Source organism: Erinaceus europaeus, chromosome 9 (assembly GCF_950295315.1).
Source record: "Erinaceus europaeus chromosome 9, mEriEur2.1, whole genome shotgun sequence".
In the NCBI taxonomy this organism is placed as follows: Eukaryota; Metazoa; Chordata; class Mammalia; order Eulipotyphla; family Erinaceidae; genus Erinaceus; species Erinaceus europaeus.
The window spans coordinates 119,269,875-119,285,058 of record NC_080170.1 but is presented as its reverse complement, the minus strand read 5'-3'; the positions used below and the strand labels follow the sequence as shown (position 1 = coordinate 119,285,058).

The window sequence follows — 15,184 nt, the reverse complement described above, 5'->3', positions numbered from 1 at the left end:
GACTATATCCTGATCTTCATATGAGCTGTGCTACTCAGTAACTGGATTCTGATCTTTATGTGAGCTGTGCTGCTCAGTGACTATATTCTGATTTTCATGTGAGCTGTGCTACTCAGTGACTATATTCTGATCTTCATATGAGCTGTGCTGCTCAGTGACTATATTCTGATCTTCGTATGAGCTGTGCTGCTCAGTGACTGGATTCTGATCGTCATATGAGCTGTGCTACTCAGTGACTATATTCTGATCTTCATGTGAGCTGTGCTACTCAGTGACTATATTCTGATCTTCATATGAGCTGTGCTGCTCAGTGACTATATTCTGATCTTCATATGAGCTGTGCTGCTCAGTGACTGGATTCTGATCTTCATGTGAGCTGTGCTGCTCAGTGACTGGATTCTGATCTTCATATGAGCTGTGCTACTCAGTAACAGGATTCTGATCTTTATGTGAGCTGTCCTGCTCTGTGACTATATTCTGATCTTCATATGAGCTGTGCTGCTCAGTGACTATATTCTGATCTTCATATGAGCTGTGCTGCTCAGTGACTATATTCTGATCTTCATATGAGTTGTGCTACTCAGTAACAGGATTCTGATCTTTATGTGAGCTGTCCTGCTCTGTGACTATATTCTGATCTTCATATGAGCTGTGCTACTCAGTGACTATATTCTGATCTTCATATGAGCTGTGCTACTCAGTGACTATATTCTGATCTTCATATGAGCTGTGCTGCTCAGTGACTATATTCTGATCTTCATATGAGCTGTGCTGCTCAGTAACTGGATTCTGATTTCATATGAGCTGTGCTGCTCAGTGACTATATTCTGATCTTCATGTGAGCTGTGCTGCTCAGTGACTGGATTCTGATCTTCATGTGAGCTGTGCTGCTCAGTAACTGGATTCTGATCTTCATGTGAGCTGTGCTACTCAGTAACTGGATTTTGATCTTGGTTTTTAAGTTCTACTCTTGAGTGAGATCGTCCCAAATTCATCCTTCACTTGGTGACTGGAGACTTGAACCTCTGTCCTTGGGCATTCAACCAGGTGTGCCACCATCCAGCCCCTGAGATTTTTTTTTTTCTTTTATAGAAAACCTCCAAAGCCCAGACAGGGCACAGATTATATAGGGCGGATAAAGGCCTAGCTGAGAACCGTCTTAGAAGTTGGCTCTACTGCCAGTACCTTTTGAGAGTTTCCCTTATTCTCTCTTGCTAGCACAACAAACCAGAAGCTCTGGGCTGTGGAGCTTCAGAAGACTATCTCCAGAGACAACAAGTATGTGCTGCTGGCCTCCGAGCAGCTGGTGGGCGTCTGTCTATTTGTGTTTATCAGGCCCCAGCACGCACCTTTCATCAGGTCAGTACGCAGAACGCCAGCCCCAGGCACCGTGCCCTTCCCCTCGATTACAGGAAAAATGCCTAGAATGTCTGTTGCTTCAGGGAAACAGTCATCATTGGCTCTTGTAGTGAAGTGTGTCATTAGTAGTTTCACAGCCTCTGATCTGGAGACGTGAGGTCATGTTTAGTTATGTTACAGGGAGAGAGAACTATCCTCCAGAAAAACTAATACGGGGCTCTTGCCTATATTAGTAATCACTGATTCATGGCTGTTACCTTTTGGGGTCCGCTATAAAACCAACAAACACATCAACTGTGTGAACATGGAATTTTCTTGTCTTAAATTAGAGATAGTGAAAAACACACAGAAAAGAAATGTGCAGAAGAGTTGCTCCCCTCACCCTGCAGTCACCAGCTGAGCCCTCACTTGTCCTCAGCTCAGCCCAGCCCAGCTCCACCTGGACCTTCTCCCCCACCACCTCCCTCCCTACTCCTTGCCCTCCCTCCTCCTCAGCTCCTCCTCAGTCAAGAGTCCTCTCCTGCCCAGTCACTTGCCTTCATTCTTCTTCTGGGGTACTTTTTCCTTACTTTGTTGCTTGATACCAGGAATTCTGGGAAATGTACTTTAAAAAATTGTGTGTGTGTGTGTGTGTGTGTGTGTGTGTGTGTGTGTGTGTGTATCTTTGCTGAATTATTGGATAGAGACAGCCAGAAATCAAGAAGTAGCAGGGTAATAGAAAGGGAGAGAGACAGAGACACACCTGCAACACTGCTTCACCACTCCAGTAGCTTTCCCCCTGCAGGTGGTGGCCGGGGGCTTGAACCTAGGTCCTTGTGCATTATAACATGTACACCCAACCAGGTGCACCACCAGCCAGTCCCGGAAATAGTTTTTTCTTTATCAAGTTACACACTTTTCTTCTTCAGGTTCGTGAAGCAAAGGTAACAGCCTAGTAGTGACGTGTGACAGTGATGTGATTATAGAATACACAGTCTCGATTTCCTTTTTCTTTTTAATACCCACTTGCTGAAATAATACTGGTTTGGAGCACCTCGAGGTCTCACTTGCACATCATCATAAATCATCATTTGTGTACGCTTACACTCAGTTCCCTGCTAAGTCACTCCGCCTCGTCTTGTGTGCACAAAGCACCACTGACCTTTCAGATCTGTGACGTAGACTTCTGTGCATTCAAGGGATGTTGCAGTGGATACTGTGAAGACCGGGATGGGAGGCGCGACTGGAAACAAGGGTGCCGTGGCCATTCGGATGCTGTTCCACACAACCAGCCTTTGCTTCGTCTGCAGCCACTTTGCTGCTGGCCAGTCGCAAGTCAAAGAGAGAAACGAAGACTTTGTAGAGATCGCCCGGAAGCTGGGCTTTCCAATGGTGAGCAAGAGCCAGAAGGTGAAGCTTGGGGACTGGACTTGAATCTGCCTCCCCCTTTCCTTACCCCTTACCCAAATAGCAGCATTTCTGAAAATGCAAGGTAGTCCCTAGAAACATGACAAGTGTTGACCTGAGTAAGTACTTCATGTATTTTCATGAATGGGTCAAATAAACGGCATCACGGGAAAGGAAGTGTATCTGAGTGAAAGGAGTAGTGAGGGGTTAAGGGGACCTGGCTCTCGGTGGGGGGTGGGAGGAATGAAGTGTGCTGACACCTGCTTTGAGGAGACATGAGGCTATTTCCCTGTGACAGCAGTCTTGTAAATCAACATTTTCTCCATAAAGTGATTAAAAGAAAGAAGTCATTGCAGAATACTTTTTAGAACCAGTTCTGAAATTGTGGACCCCCCCCCCCCGACCTCCTTGCTTCCAGGGAAGGATGCTCTTCTCTCATGACTATGTGTTTTGGTGTGGTGATTTCAACTATCGTATTGATCTCCCTAACGAAGAAGTCAAAGAGCTCATAAAACAGCAAAACTGGGATTCTCTTATAGCAGGCGATCAGCTCATCAACCAGAAAAATGCTGGACAGGTCTGTGCATACTTAGTAAGATACTTGTATTGAGAAGAAAGGGGTCTTGTTGTGAAACGCACTTTTCCTAATCATAGTATTTGCTTTATTTTTAACCTCTCAGAGTTTTGTTACACTTAATATAGAAGTGTGAGTGCGGCTATCCTTCTGTGTTTACTTAATGTATGTATCTATACTGACTGGATAATTACCTTTCCTTGGGAGAGAGAGAGGGAGGAGAGAAAGGGGAAACTTACCATCACAGTAGTTTCCAGAAGGTCTCTAAGCCTAACTTGCTAAAAGAAACGTACCCACCAGCACCACCACTACCCCCCCGTAATAACAAACTCAGAATTTTGGTTTTCAGGGAGATACTGTTGGTTTGTTTTGCTTCTAATTTGATAGGACAGACGAATGTTGAGAGAGGACGCAGAACTAGAGTGGGAGAAAGAAAGACACTTGCAGCACTGCTTCACTTCTTGTAAAGCCTCCCCCTGGCATGTGAGGACCGGGGGGGCTTGAACCCAGGTCCTGGCACATGGTAATATGTGTGCTTAAGCATCACAGCCCAGCCCCCAGGCCCACTGTGTTTTGTTTTTTCTTTAAGATCTAGGGACACTCTGCTATTTTGATTGTTTCTCCTATCATCTACTCTCTGATAATTATTTCTTAAAGCTCATGAACACAGTCTTTTGGAGTAATTAAAATTTAGAGATGACTAAGAGTTGATACTGTGCCCTCATGGTTATCAGACCACTTGGGGCACTTTGACTTCGTCTCCCAGGCTTCATTTAAGAGGATGTTAGGCAAGATGATTTCCCAGATCCCACACAACACTTCCTCTCCTAACTCAGAGGTTCTGGTGAGATTTGCATATTTGTGTTTCAAACTTTGCTTAATTGCAAATCAAACTGGTGGTATGAAAAGGACTCTGTTTGGGGCTCCTCTTTGTCCCCATTCAGCTGCTAAGGTTTCCCAAACAGAGTCAGTCACCCTGGGAGAATTTGCAGCACGTAACATATTTAGTTAGCAGCTGCCTGACTGATGACAGCGCATCCTTCCACTTCCAGAGAACTTACTCTGCCTATGTTTGTTTTAGATCTTTAGAGGATTCTTAGAAGGAAAAGTAACCTTCGCTCCAACGTATAAATATGATTTATTTTCTGATGACTACGACACCAGTGAGAAGTGCCGCACACCTGCGTGGACAGACCGTGTCCTCTGGAGAAGAAGGAAGTGGCCCTTTGACAGATCAGGTTGGGAAATGGACGTCTGCTCTCAAACATGCAGTGCAGATGTCGTGGGGCAGGGGGTAGTTAAGTGTATACCAGATGCTTAGGGGATACTTGTCTCAACAAAATTTAGCTAGAAGAAATGAAACTTGAATATAAATAAACTTAAATATAAATTTTTAATTTTTTAAAAGTCTTAGACTCACTAGTCATAATTTAATTAATTTTTTTCAATCAGTTTTTCCCCTCTCATATTACTTAAATAGTAATTTATATGACTAAAAATTAATAGGAGTGTACATAAACACCATTCCCACCACCAAAACACTGTGTCCCATCCCCCCACCCCCGCCCCATGAAGCTGAACATCCACCCTCACCCTCCACCCAGGCTCTTTACTTTGGTGCCCTACTGCAAATTTAGTCAGATCCTGTTTTGAGTTTCCCTTTCTATTACTCTTTCTCAACTTCTGTTGATGAGTGGATCATCCCATACTCGTCTTTATCTTTCTGACTTAGCTCACTTAACATAATTAACATAATTGCTTCTAGCTCCATCCAAGATAATTTGATTTTTAAATCTTTTCTCTTTCAGTAAATAACATCATATGAAGAGATGCAGGGGAACATTTTACTTTTGTTGTTTTGCAATACTCTAACACTCCAGGGGTATAAATATACCTCTGTATATAAGATTCACTGTCCCAACTCCAAAGTTAATGCCATCCACCCACAAGACCCCTCCACTCCTTGTGCCTTTTAGTGGAATTTTCAGTAGAAAACTTTAAACCCATGGACATTAAGCAGGTTCAAACTTGGGTGCTGTGCTGCCTTACCATGACTTTTCTTTGTGAAAGTCAGCCTGGCGTGGTGAAGCCCCAGGGACGCCAAAGATTGAATAAACAAATATACAAAAGAAAAAAGGAAATTAAATTTAAAACCCAAACTAGGATTTTAACTTGAATGCTAAAGTGCCTGGCAGGTATTTGACACTACCATCTATCTGTTAAACCACTCATGAAACACGGTCTGGTCAAGCCCTATCATGTCCCAAGTACAGACTCATTTTTCTGCGTACCTAGTAAAGCATAAGGTGATAATAAAAACCACCAAAAGAGCTTTTCTGGTTTGGAGGCGTCTGGTATTCCTGCCTGTGAACGAGTGTATCTGGCATCCCAGCCGCAGATAGCTGGAGCCAGCGACAGAAAGAGAGGAGCTGGCCTGCGCCTCGCCCCCCAGAACCTGCCGTCCTCACTCAGCTCCACCTGTGTCTTCTCTCCCTGTGTCTGCAGCGGAAGACTTAGATCTTCTAAACGCCAGCTTTCAGGATGGGAGCAAAATTCTCTACACCTGGACCCCGGGCACTTTGCTGCATTACGGGAGGGCTGAGCTGAAGACCTCTGACCACAGGTTTTTACACTCTCAGTATTGATTCTTGGTGCTGCTTGAGATTCATTTGAAACGCGCTGTCAGACCTAACACACCTGCCTTTCTTTATGCGTCCAGGCCCGTCGTTGCCCTGATCGATATAGATATATTTGAAGTTGAAGCAGAAGAGAGGCAGAACATTTATAAAGAAGTCATTGCAGTTCAGGGGCCACCAGATGGGACAGTGTTGGTCTCAATCAAAAGTTCTTTGCCAGAAAATAACTTTTTCGACGATGCTTTGATTGATGAACTTCTGCAGCAATTTACAAATTTCGGTGAAGTTATCCTCATAAGGTGAGTAAGCTGGTACCATTCAGTGGCAGCTCCCAGTTCATCAGTGCTTTTTTTTTTTTAATATTTATTTTATTTATTTATTCCCTTTTGTTGCCCTTGTTGTTTTATTGTTGTAGTTATTATTGTTGTTGTCGTTGTTGGATAGGACAGAGAGAAATGGAGAGAGGAGGGGAAGACAGAGAGGGGGAGAGAAAGACAGACACCTGCAGACCTGCTTCACCGCCTGTGAAGCAACTCCCCTGCAGGTGGGGAGCCGGGGTTCGAACCGGGATCCTTATGCCGGTCCTTGTGCTTTGCGCCACCTGCGCTTAACACGCTGCGCTACAGCCCGACTCCCTCATCAGTGCTCTTTATAGAGTCACTTTCTTTTATTATTTTCTAGATTGTAATATATTTTGTTGATTTTGTTTACTAGAGCACTGCTTGGCCCTGGTTTAGGGTGGTGTGGGGATTGAACCTGAGACTTTGGAGCCTCAGGCATGAGAATCTTTTTGCACAACCATTATGCTATCTACACCCCTGTCCTCATAAATGTTTTCTATATAGAAATCACACTATTTAGTGATTGAAGAATACTTGAGTTTTTGTACCTCCAGACTGTAAGAAAGTCATACTATGGAAATACTGTTCAGTGAGTTCATGAGTTTTGAAACTGAATCCCCTACTTTGAAAGTCTGAAGGGGGAGCCAGGCGGTAGCACAGCGGGTTAAGCGCACGTGGCGCAAAGCACAAGGACTAGCGTAAGGGTCCCGGTTCGAGCCCCCAGCTCACCACCTGCTTCATGTGCGATGAAGCAGGTCTGCAGGTGCCTTATCTTTCTCTCCCCCTCTGTCTTCCCCTCCTCTCTCCATTTCTCTCTGTCCTATCCAACAACGACGACAGCAATAACAACAATAATGATGATGATGAACAAGAAGAACAACAAAAGGGAAAAAAATAGCCTCCACGAGCAGTGGATTCATGGTGCAGGCACTGAGTCCCAGCAATAACCCTGGAGGGGAAAAAAAAAATAGATTAAAAAAAAAAGAAAGTTTGAAGGGGCTGGGTGGTGGTACACCTGGTTAAGCACACATGTTGCGATGCATAAGGACCCAGGTTCGAGCCCCTGGTCCCCACCTGCAGGAAGAGAGCTTTACAAGTGGTGAAGCAGGGCTGCAGGTGTCTTTCTGTCTGTCTCTCTCTCTCTGTCTCCCCTGCCCAAATTTCTGGTTGTCTTTATCCAATAAATAAAGGTAATTTTAAAAGTTTGAAGTTGGGGCTGGGTAGCAGCAAACATGGTTGAGTGCACACATGACAGTGAGCAAGGACCCAGGTTCAAGCCCCTGGTCCCCACCTGCAGGGTGGAAGCTTCATGAGTGTGAATCCGCGCTGCAGGTGTCTCTCTGTCTCTTCCCTCTTAATTTCCCACTCTCCCTCTCAATTTCTTTCTCTATCCAAAATAAATAAATAAATAAAGATTAAAAATATAAAGATTAAGGGGCCAAGTGGTAGAGCACCTAGTTGAGCGCACATGCTACAATGCACAAGGACCCAGGTTCGAGCCCTGGTCCCTATCTGCAGGGGGAAAACTTTGCAAGGGGTGAAGCAATGCTTCAGGTGTCTTTCTGTTTCTGCCCCTATGTTCCCCTTCCCTCTTGATTTCGGACTGTATCTGTCCAATAAATAAATAAATAGATAATAAATTTTAATGATTTAAAAAAGTTTGAAGTTGAGTAGTGAGACTTTTACAGAAAATCGATGACAAATTATGTGCACTTGAAGTGTTTCTCTTCAAGATCCACATACGGCATAACACATGGCAAAGCCCTGTCACAAGATAGAGCTGTGATTACTATTATAATCTGGATGGGAAAATAGGGGTCAAGGGGCGGGGTGCTAACACTCCTGGCTACGCACAGGCACTTAACTGTTTAGGTGCACGTAGATAGCTGTATTACTTGCGGGGGAAAGTCTTCCACAGTTCTCTCCAGTGAGTGAAAGCTGAAAGAAAATACAACTTAAAAGACAAACAAAAAGAACAACAACAATCCCCACCTGCAGGGGGAAAGCTTCACAAATGGTGAAGCAGGGCTGCAGGTGTCTCTCTGTCTCTCTCCGTCTCCCCTCCCCCTGTCAATTTCTCTCTGTCCTACCCATTAAATGGGGGTGGATGGCCACCAGGAGTGGCACCAAGCCTCAGCAATAACCCTGAAGGCAATTAAAAACAAAGAAACAACAACAACATCAACAAAAAACCACCTTTTTCATTAACTCATAAGTAATACCAGAACCAGAATCTTTACGAAGGTCAGGGAAGTAGGGGATGTGTTGCTAAGTGAAGACTGAACCAGACATTGGGCCCTGCCACAGCCCCCATGGGTGTTTTGATGCTAAGAAACACATTAACTGGTGCAGTGTAAGTGTGACCTTGTAGTGGTAATTAGAGTCTTTGACAGCAATCTGAAAAAGAGGCCTTTCGTGGTATTTAGGTAAGAATGCCGTTCCATTGAAAATATCCTGTAACTGAGAAACTTCAGGCCAGAGCAATTTGCGGTTACTTTGGCCATGTACAAGTCATTCTAGAAATCTGGTTGAGATACTCAACTTACATAAAGTTCTTCCTGCACATACCTGCTTTTAGCCGTTTCCTCTTAATATCCATAGCTTATATTTTTCTAGGTCTGCGTGTGTGTACATGCTTTTCCATCTCATCTTTAACAAATGTGCAAAATTTGATTTATGTAGCTGAGAATAGTTCAATTTGTAGAATGTTTGTGTAAGTGGCACTGGTAAAATTATCTTCGTGATAATACTAATGACCATTTTCTTCCAAACTTCAATTTTTTCCTCTTTTTTTTTGATTCAAAAATTTTAAATTCAAAATCACAACAGAGTATGTAGATACTTTCTGTCTTCTTTCTTGGTCAAAGGAAACTTTGTTCCCGGGAAGACGCATGGTTCTATATTACGGGCCCAGGAGACTTGGGTTCTGGCCCTTTAACTTAATCCCCCTGAACAAGCCACTTAGCCTGTGGTCCTGTGTCTCCTGACTGCAGTGAGCAGAGCCCGCAAATGGACCTGCAAGGCCTACTTCTGCTGGGTAATCGGACTGGTGTTTGGACGAGGTCTGAATGTGAGCACAAGGAAGGGAAGTGGTCCCCTCCTGCTTGGGTTTTCCTTTCCAGGCCTCTACAGGCCCTTGTTGGTCAGGAAGTGTCTAACTGGTTGGCTAGGTACGGGCTAGACCTTAATTCTGTTTTGTCACTTGTTTTTCTCCTTCTTGAAGATTTGTGGAAGATAAAATGTGGGTTACGTTTTTGGAAGGAAGCTCTGCCTTAAATGTCCTGAGCCTCAATGGTAAAGAGGTAAGGAAGCATTTGCTGATGCTTTTTTTTTTTAATAAAGTGGTTGTTTTTTTTTAATTGTTATAGTTATTATTGTTGTTGATGATGTCATCGTTAGGACAGAGAGAAATGGAGAGAGGAGGGGAAGATAGAGAAGGGGGGAGAGAAAGACAAACACCTGCAGGCAGACCTGCTTCACTGCCTGTGAAGCGACTCCCCTGCAGGTGGGGAGCCGGGGGCTGGAACCGGGATCCTTGCACCAGTCCTTGGCTTAGCACCACGTACACTTCACCCGCTGTGCTAACCCGCCCGACTCCCTGCATTTGCTGATTCAAAACCATGCCCAAAAGCTACATCTTCAGACATGCAGCTGGATCATCAACATGTATTCCAGTCTAGGAGGTTAAAAGGCCTTTTCCAGTCCAGGAGGTTAAAAGGCCTCCAGGAGGTTAAAAGGCCTTCTGATGAACTTTAATGCTTCTCATTTATACTGGGTTCCTGACCAGTTTAGGATAGTTTTGTTCCCTCTCTGGAGGTACCAACCACAGATATAAACTAACTTTGTTTTATTTTATTATAGAAAAACCTTTCCTTTCCTCAAGTCATTTCCTGGGTGTTGTCGAACAAATCTTTATTTTCTAAATCTCTGATTACTAGACAGATGGGCTGCAGCCCAGGCCTAATTCCTCCAGCAGGGAGCAACTTGACAAGTATTTATTTCTCTTCTGCCGCATGACTGCAGCCACCTCGTAGGAAATAAATATCCACATGTGTACTGTATTTGAAATAAGTATTGTCTCTTTTCCCTGAATATGATAGTAATATACTCATAAAAAGCTGTATCAAGAAGTAGAGAAAAGGTGGTCCGGGAGGTGGCACAGTGGATAAAGCATTGGGCTCTCAAGCATGAGGTCCTGAGTTCAGTCCCTGGCAGCACATGTACCAGCATGATGTCTGGTTCTTCCTCTCTCTCCTCTTATCGTTCTCATAAATGAATAAATAAATTCTTTTAAAAAATAGATAAAACTTAAAAAAAAAGAGAGAGGAAAGCATGAAGAAACAAAGGCCACTTGTAGCCTATCATTATAAAACAATTTACTCTTCATATATTCGCCTATATTAATACAGACGGGCACATATACTGACTAAAGCTATAGCCTATCATTATAACACAATTTACTCTTCATATATTCGCCTATATTAATACAGACAGGCACATATACTGACTAAAGTTATACATATATAACATGTACAGTTTATTTTAAAGCTTTTATTTATTCATGAAGAAGATAAGAGGAGAGAGAAAGAACCACATGTCATGCTGGTACATGTGCTGCCAGGGACTGAACTCAGGACCTCACACTTGAGATTCCAATGCTTTATCCACTGAGCCACTTCCCAGACCACAACAAGTGTACATGTTAAACAACTCAAGGTTTAGGGCCTCCAGCCTGTGAATCAGGAAAAATCCATGCATAAAGTTTGATTTCTCCTCACACTTAACTGCTGTTCACTTCAAGTCTTGCTGATAACTTCAACGGTCAGTTGACACATAATTTATATGTTATATGTATCACATACTGTATTCTTCCAGTAAGGAAAATGCTGTTAAGACAGTCATAAGAGAAAATGGACTTACAGTTCTGTACTAAGTCTGTCAAGTAAAGGAGTGTTCGTTCTTAAGACTGACTTCAAAGCAGTGTGGGCACTCAGCCACTATTAAATACAGCCCCACCATTGAGGCCCACTGCCTCCTCCTCTTCCACACAGCTCATGCCTTCAAGGAGATAAGCAGGCCAGTGTTCATAACACTGTGAGCCAAGGAAGACCTTGCCTACCAAGGTGCCCGCTGTCATCACAACGTGTTGGTCACTGCCACACTGTTCATTTGAAATCCCAGCAAACTCCCATATGGCATGTACCCCAGAGATCCTTCAAACAAAGGTGCTTGAGCCTGTCTAGGAAGATCTTACACTGCAGAGGTCAGGTCTGTTTTAGGCCACACATTTTAAACAAAAAGGTCATTCTATTGCTCAGTCTGTGTTTGACCAAAGAGTCTTATGACTCTGCAAATTAACTAGTTTTTAGTACATCAAGAGGGCAGAATAACTTGATTATAAAATGTTGGATCTATACCTTTGTGTGCTTAACCCCACTGTGCTGCCACCTGGCCAGGCTATACCTTTGTCTAAAAGTCACTCAAATTTGTATGGGATGCAGAATATCAGTTTAGTTCTGTTTTCAAACTGCTTAACTTGTTCTTAAAGATTTAAAATGATCTTACAATCTTTCAGTATTCTTTTGGTGTTTAGAATGGCAACTGTTTTTTGACAGTATATCAACTTCCAAGATAACAACACTGACTTAGGAGGGTCCAAATGAACAGGAAGAGTATTTTAGAGCTAACCAACTATTTCTTCTGTAGTTATATAACCCCTGGGTCAAAGTCAGAGCTATTATAAAAGTTAACAAATTGTCAGTAATATGACATCTGGCCAAGGAAGGGCAGTAGCCACTAGCAGGGAAACATGAATCTGTGTACACCCTGATACACACACACACACACACACACACACACACACACACTACGGAGAGAAAGAAACACTAAATTCACACATTCTGTGTTTGTGAGACAGTTGTGTTGAGATCAGCTAAATGAAGCCACTGCTGTTACATAGTGTAACCAAAGCAGTTTATTTCAAGGTTGTTAACTTTCATTCCAAAAATACTTCCTTTTTTTTTTTTCTTCTCCCCCTCAACTAGTTATTGGGTCGAACGATAACTATTAATTTAAAAAGCCCAGACTGGATCAAAACTTTGGAAGAGGAAATGAGTCTGGAGAAAATCAGTGTTCCCTTGCCATCGTCAACAAGCTCGACCCTGCTCGGTGAAGACGCGGAGGTCACAGCAGACTTTGATATGGAAGGTTTGTGCTTGGTGTCCGTCCCTCTTTTAACACACACAGCAGCGCTTATTAGACTGTGTTTATGTCACGCTGGACTCTAAGTGTGTGTACCGTTCTCCCATTCTGAAATTCAGGAAGGTCTTTACAGTTGTCAGAACACAAGTTGGGTTTTTGGTGTGTGATTTGACTCCATTAATTGCAGTTAAGATTGAAAACTAGAACTTTGTGGTCCGGGAGGTGGCACAGTGGATAAAGAGCATATTCTCAAGCATGAGGTCTGGAGTTCGGTCCCCGGCTGCACATGTACCAGCATGATGTCTGGTTCTTTCTCTGTCTGTCTCTCTCTCTTCCTATCCCTCTCATTGATAAATAAAATTAAAAAAAGAAAAAGAAAACTAGACCTTCAAAGTGGACATTTTGGCAGCAGGAAAGACTTCAAAGTAGTAACTACAAAAGAGGATACATTTCAGAGTATTTTTAAATATTTATTTATTCGTTTTGTTGCCCTTGTTTTGTTGTTGTAGTTATTAGTGTTGTTATTATTGTTGTTATTGATGTTGTTGTTGTTGGATAGGACAGAAATGGAGAGAGGAGGGGAAGACAGAGAGGGAGAGAGAAAGACAGACACCTGCAGACCTGCTTCACCGCCTGTGAAGCGACGCCCCTGCAGGTGGGGAGCCGGCGGCTTGAACCAGAATCCTTAGGCCGGTCCTTGTGCTTTGCGCCACCTGCGCTTAACCCGCTGCGCTACTGTCCGACTCCCTCAGCCCTTTTCCTTAATACCACATTGTGGAATAAGCCTAGGTTGGCACTTTGGAGTTTCCCGGCTCAGAGGTAGGGAGCGCTCTCCTGTCTGCAGTGGAGGCACGGGTGTCAGCAGCAGAAGGCCAAGAACTGAGGCTTTGCCTCTTGCTCCCTTCTTAGTCCTCCACTCCACGACAGCGCTTAAGGGACCTCAAGGATGGAGGTAAGAGGTCATGGCTGCAAGCAGGCTGGAGCAGTGGTGTGAATTCCTGATGGCGTAGCCATGAAGGAGTGGGCCATTTTGTTTGGGGTTGGAAGAGTACTGTTCTGAAACTGGGATTAAGTTGCAAGGGACACCTTGACTTGACTTTGTAGCCTTGAGGTAAGAGATGAGTGCACAGGGGAGAAGCAGTGTTCAGCTAAGTAACAGGTGAGGATTGGGTATGGAGTTTGTCTGAGAGAGTGTGTGTTTGCTCTGAGGGCCAAATCAGAGTAGAGGGCAGGGGAGAAGGCAGTCAGTTCCATAGAGCACGGAGGAAGGCTTGGAGGGAAAGCAGTTGGTCTGAGCCCACCAGCACCGATATGGTGCTCGGTGGAATTTGAAAGCTGTTGAATCAACGCAGCTCCAAATATCAGTACATCACTGTCAGCCTGTTCCTCAGAGGTGATTCAGATGCCTTTAGTTCACTTGTAGAAGAGCATTTGCACTGTTCCTGGCTTTGTGCAGATAAGTCAACATGCCTACCGCATGCACATTAGCAGTGTCCTGATGTCCCCGTGTTAATTTTGAGTATTTAACCCCTTAAGACCTGAAGTGGTGCACACACCCCTGAGCACAGAAAACTGGAAGCAGCTCTGGTAACCTGGCGTTTGTTTCCTCAGGTGATGTGGATGACGACAACACGGAAGTCGAAGAGATCCTTCCTCAACATCTGCAGCCATCCCCAAGCTCTGGCCTCGGCACCTCCCCGAGCTCTTCACCCCGGACCAGCCCCTGCCAGTCGCCTACGATCTCCGAGGGCCCCGTGCCTTCTCTCCCCCTGCGACCAAGTCGGGTCCCTTCGAAGACTTCTGGGCACGCAGCTTCCCAAAGTACGTATTCAGAGCTGGGTGACTTTCCCTGGCTCTTGTGTTTGACCTTCCTAGTTCAGAGTCCAGTCCCTGATGCTATTGGGGAGTCATTTTTGTTTGGCTATAACACTCAGAGCGTGAAGTAAACCATGTTTTCTGTGACTACAAAAAGAATCTACGTAGCTGGTAAGCCCTGAAACAGGAAGGGCTCTCCTCATCACTGTCCCTAGATGAGAGCCTTTGGCCTTTTTTTCTGTTATGAGGTTTATCCATTTCTTATAACTGATACTTTCCTGCCTTTATTATACGAACCCATAACTACTTGTGTTTAACTATGTCTAAACGCTACCTATATTAAGAGAGGAAAAGAGGTCATACAAAATTCCTTCAAATTTTGTTTTATTTTATTTATTTGATTTTTCTTTTTCTCATAGGGGGAGAGAGAGACACCTTTAGCATAGCTTCACTGCTGGTGAAGCAAATGGGCATTGTGGACTTGAACCTGGGTCCTCAAGTGTGCTAGCATGTGCACTCAACTAAGTACAGTGCCACCTAGCCCATTTTACCATCATTTCTGTCAGCACAAGAGACTTTATACCAGCATGATTCCACAACTCCCAAATTTTTTTTCTTCAATCTAAGAGACAGGGAGAGAGGAAGAGACATCACAGCACCAGTCAGACATCATGCTCCCACGCGTGAAGCCTGAGGCTCAGCCCAGGCCCTCACACCTGCCAAAGTGTGCCTCCCGCCAGATGGAGCCATCTCCCTGTCCCTCAAACAAACTTTCAAACTGAAATTTACAGAGTTGGAAAATTTTTCTCTGGAAGCTGCTGATTACACAAACTTCTCTTATTCTTTCGCACAGTTCTTAGAGGGCTGGCTTG

General features: G+C 44.0%; 1 protein-coding gene across 17 annotated transcripts in view; it reads left to right on the top strand.

Moving 5' to 3' along the window:
• The window catches only part of SYNJ1 (synaptojanin 1), a 111,926-nt gene that overhangs the window by 80,049 nt on the left and 16,693 nt on the right, over window positions 1–15,184 (top strand). For all 17 annotated transcript variants that reach the window (XM_060198612.1, XM_060198609.1, XM_060198610.1 and 14 more), the window contains 9 exons: window positions 1,219–1,359; window positions 2,538–2,730; window positions 3,164–3,322; window positions 4,401–4,557; window positions 5,825–5,942; window positions 6,039–6,254; window positions 9,520–9,598; window positions 12,341–12,503; window positions 14,109–14,318. In XM_060198612.1, coding sequence (XP_060054595.1) covers window positions 1,219–1,359; window positions 2,538–2,730; window positions 3,164–3,322; window positions 4,401–4,557; window positions 5,825–5,942; window positions 6,039–6,254; window positions 9,520–9,598; window positions 12,341–12,503; window positions 14,109–14,318 — 1,436 coding nt within the window. The remainder of the gene's footprint in view (window positions 1–1,218; window positions 1,360–2,537; window positions 2,731–3,163; window positions 3,323–4,400; window positions 4,558–5,824; window positions 5,943–6,038; window positions 6,255–9,519; window positions 9,599–12,340; window positions 12,504–14,108; window positions 14,319–15,184) is intronic.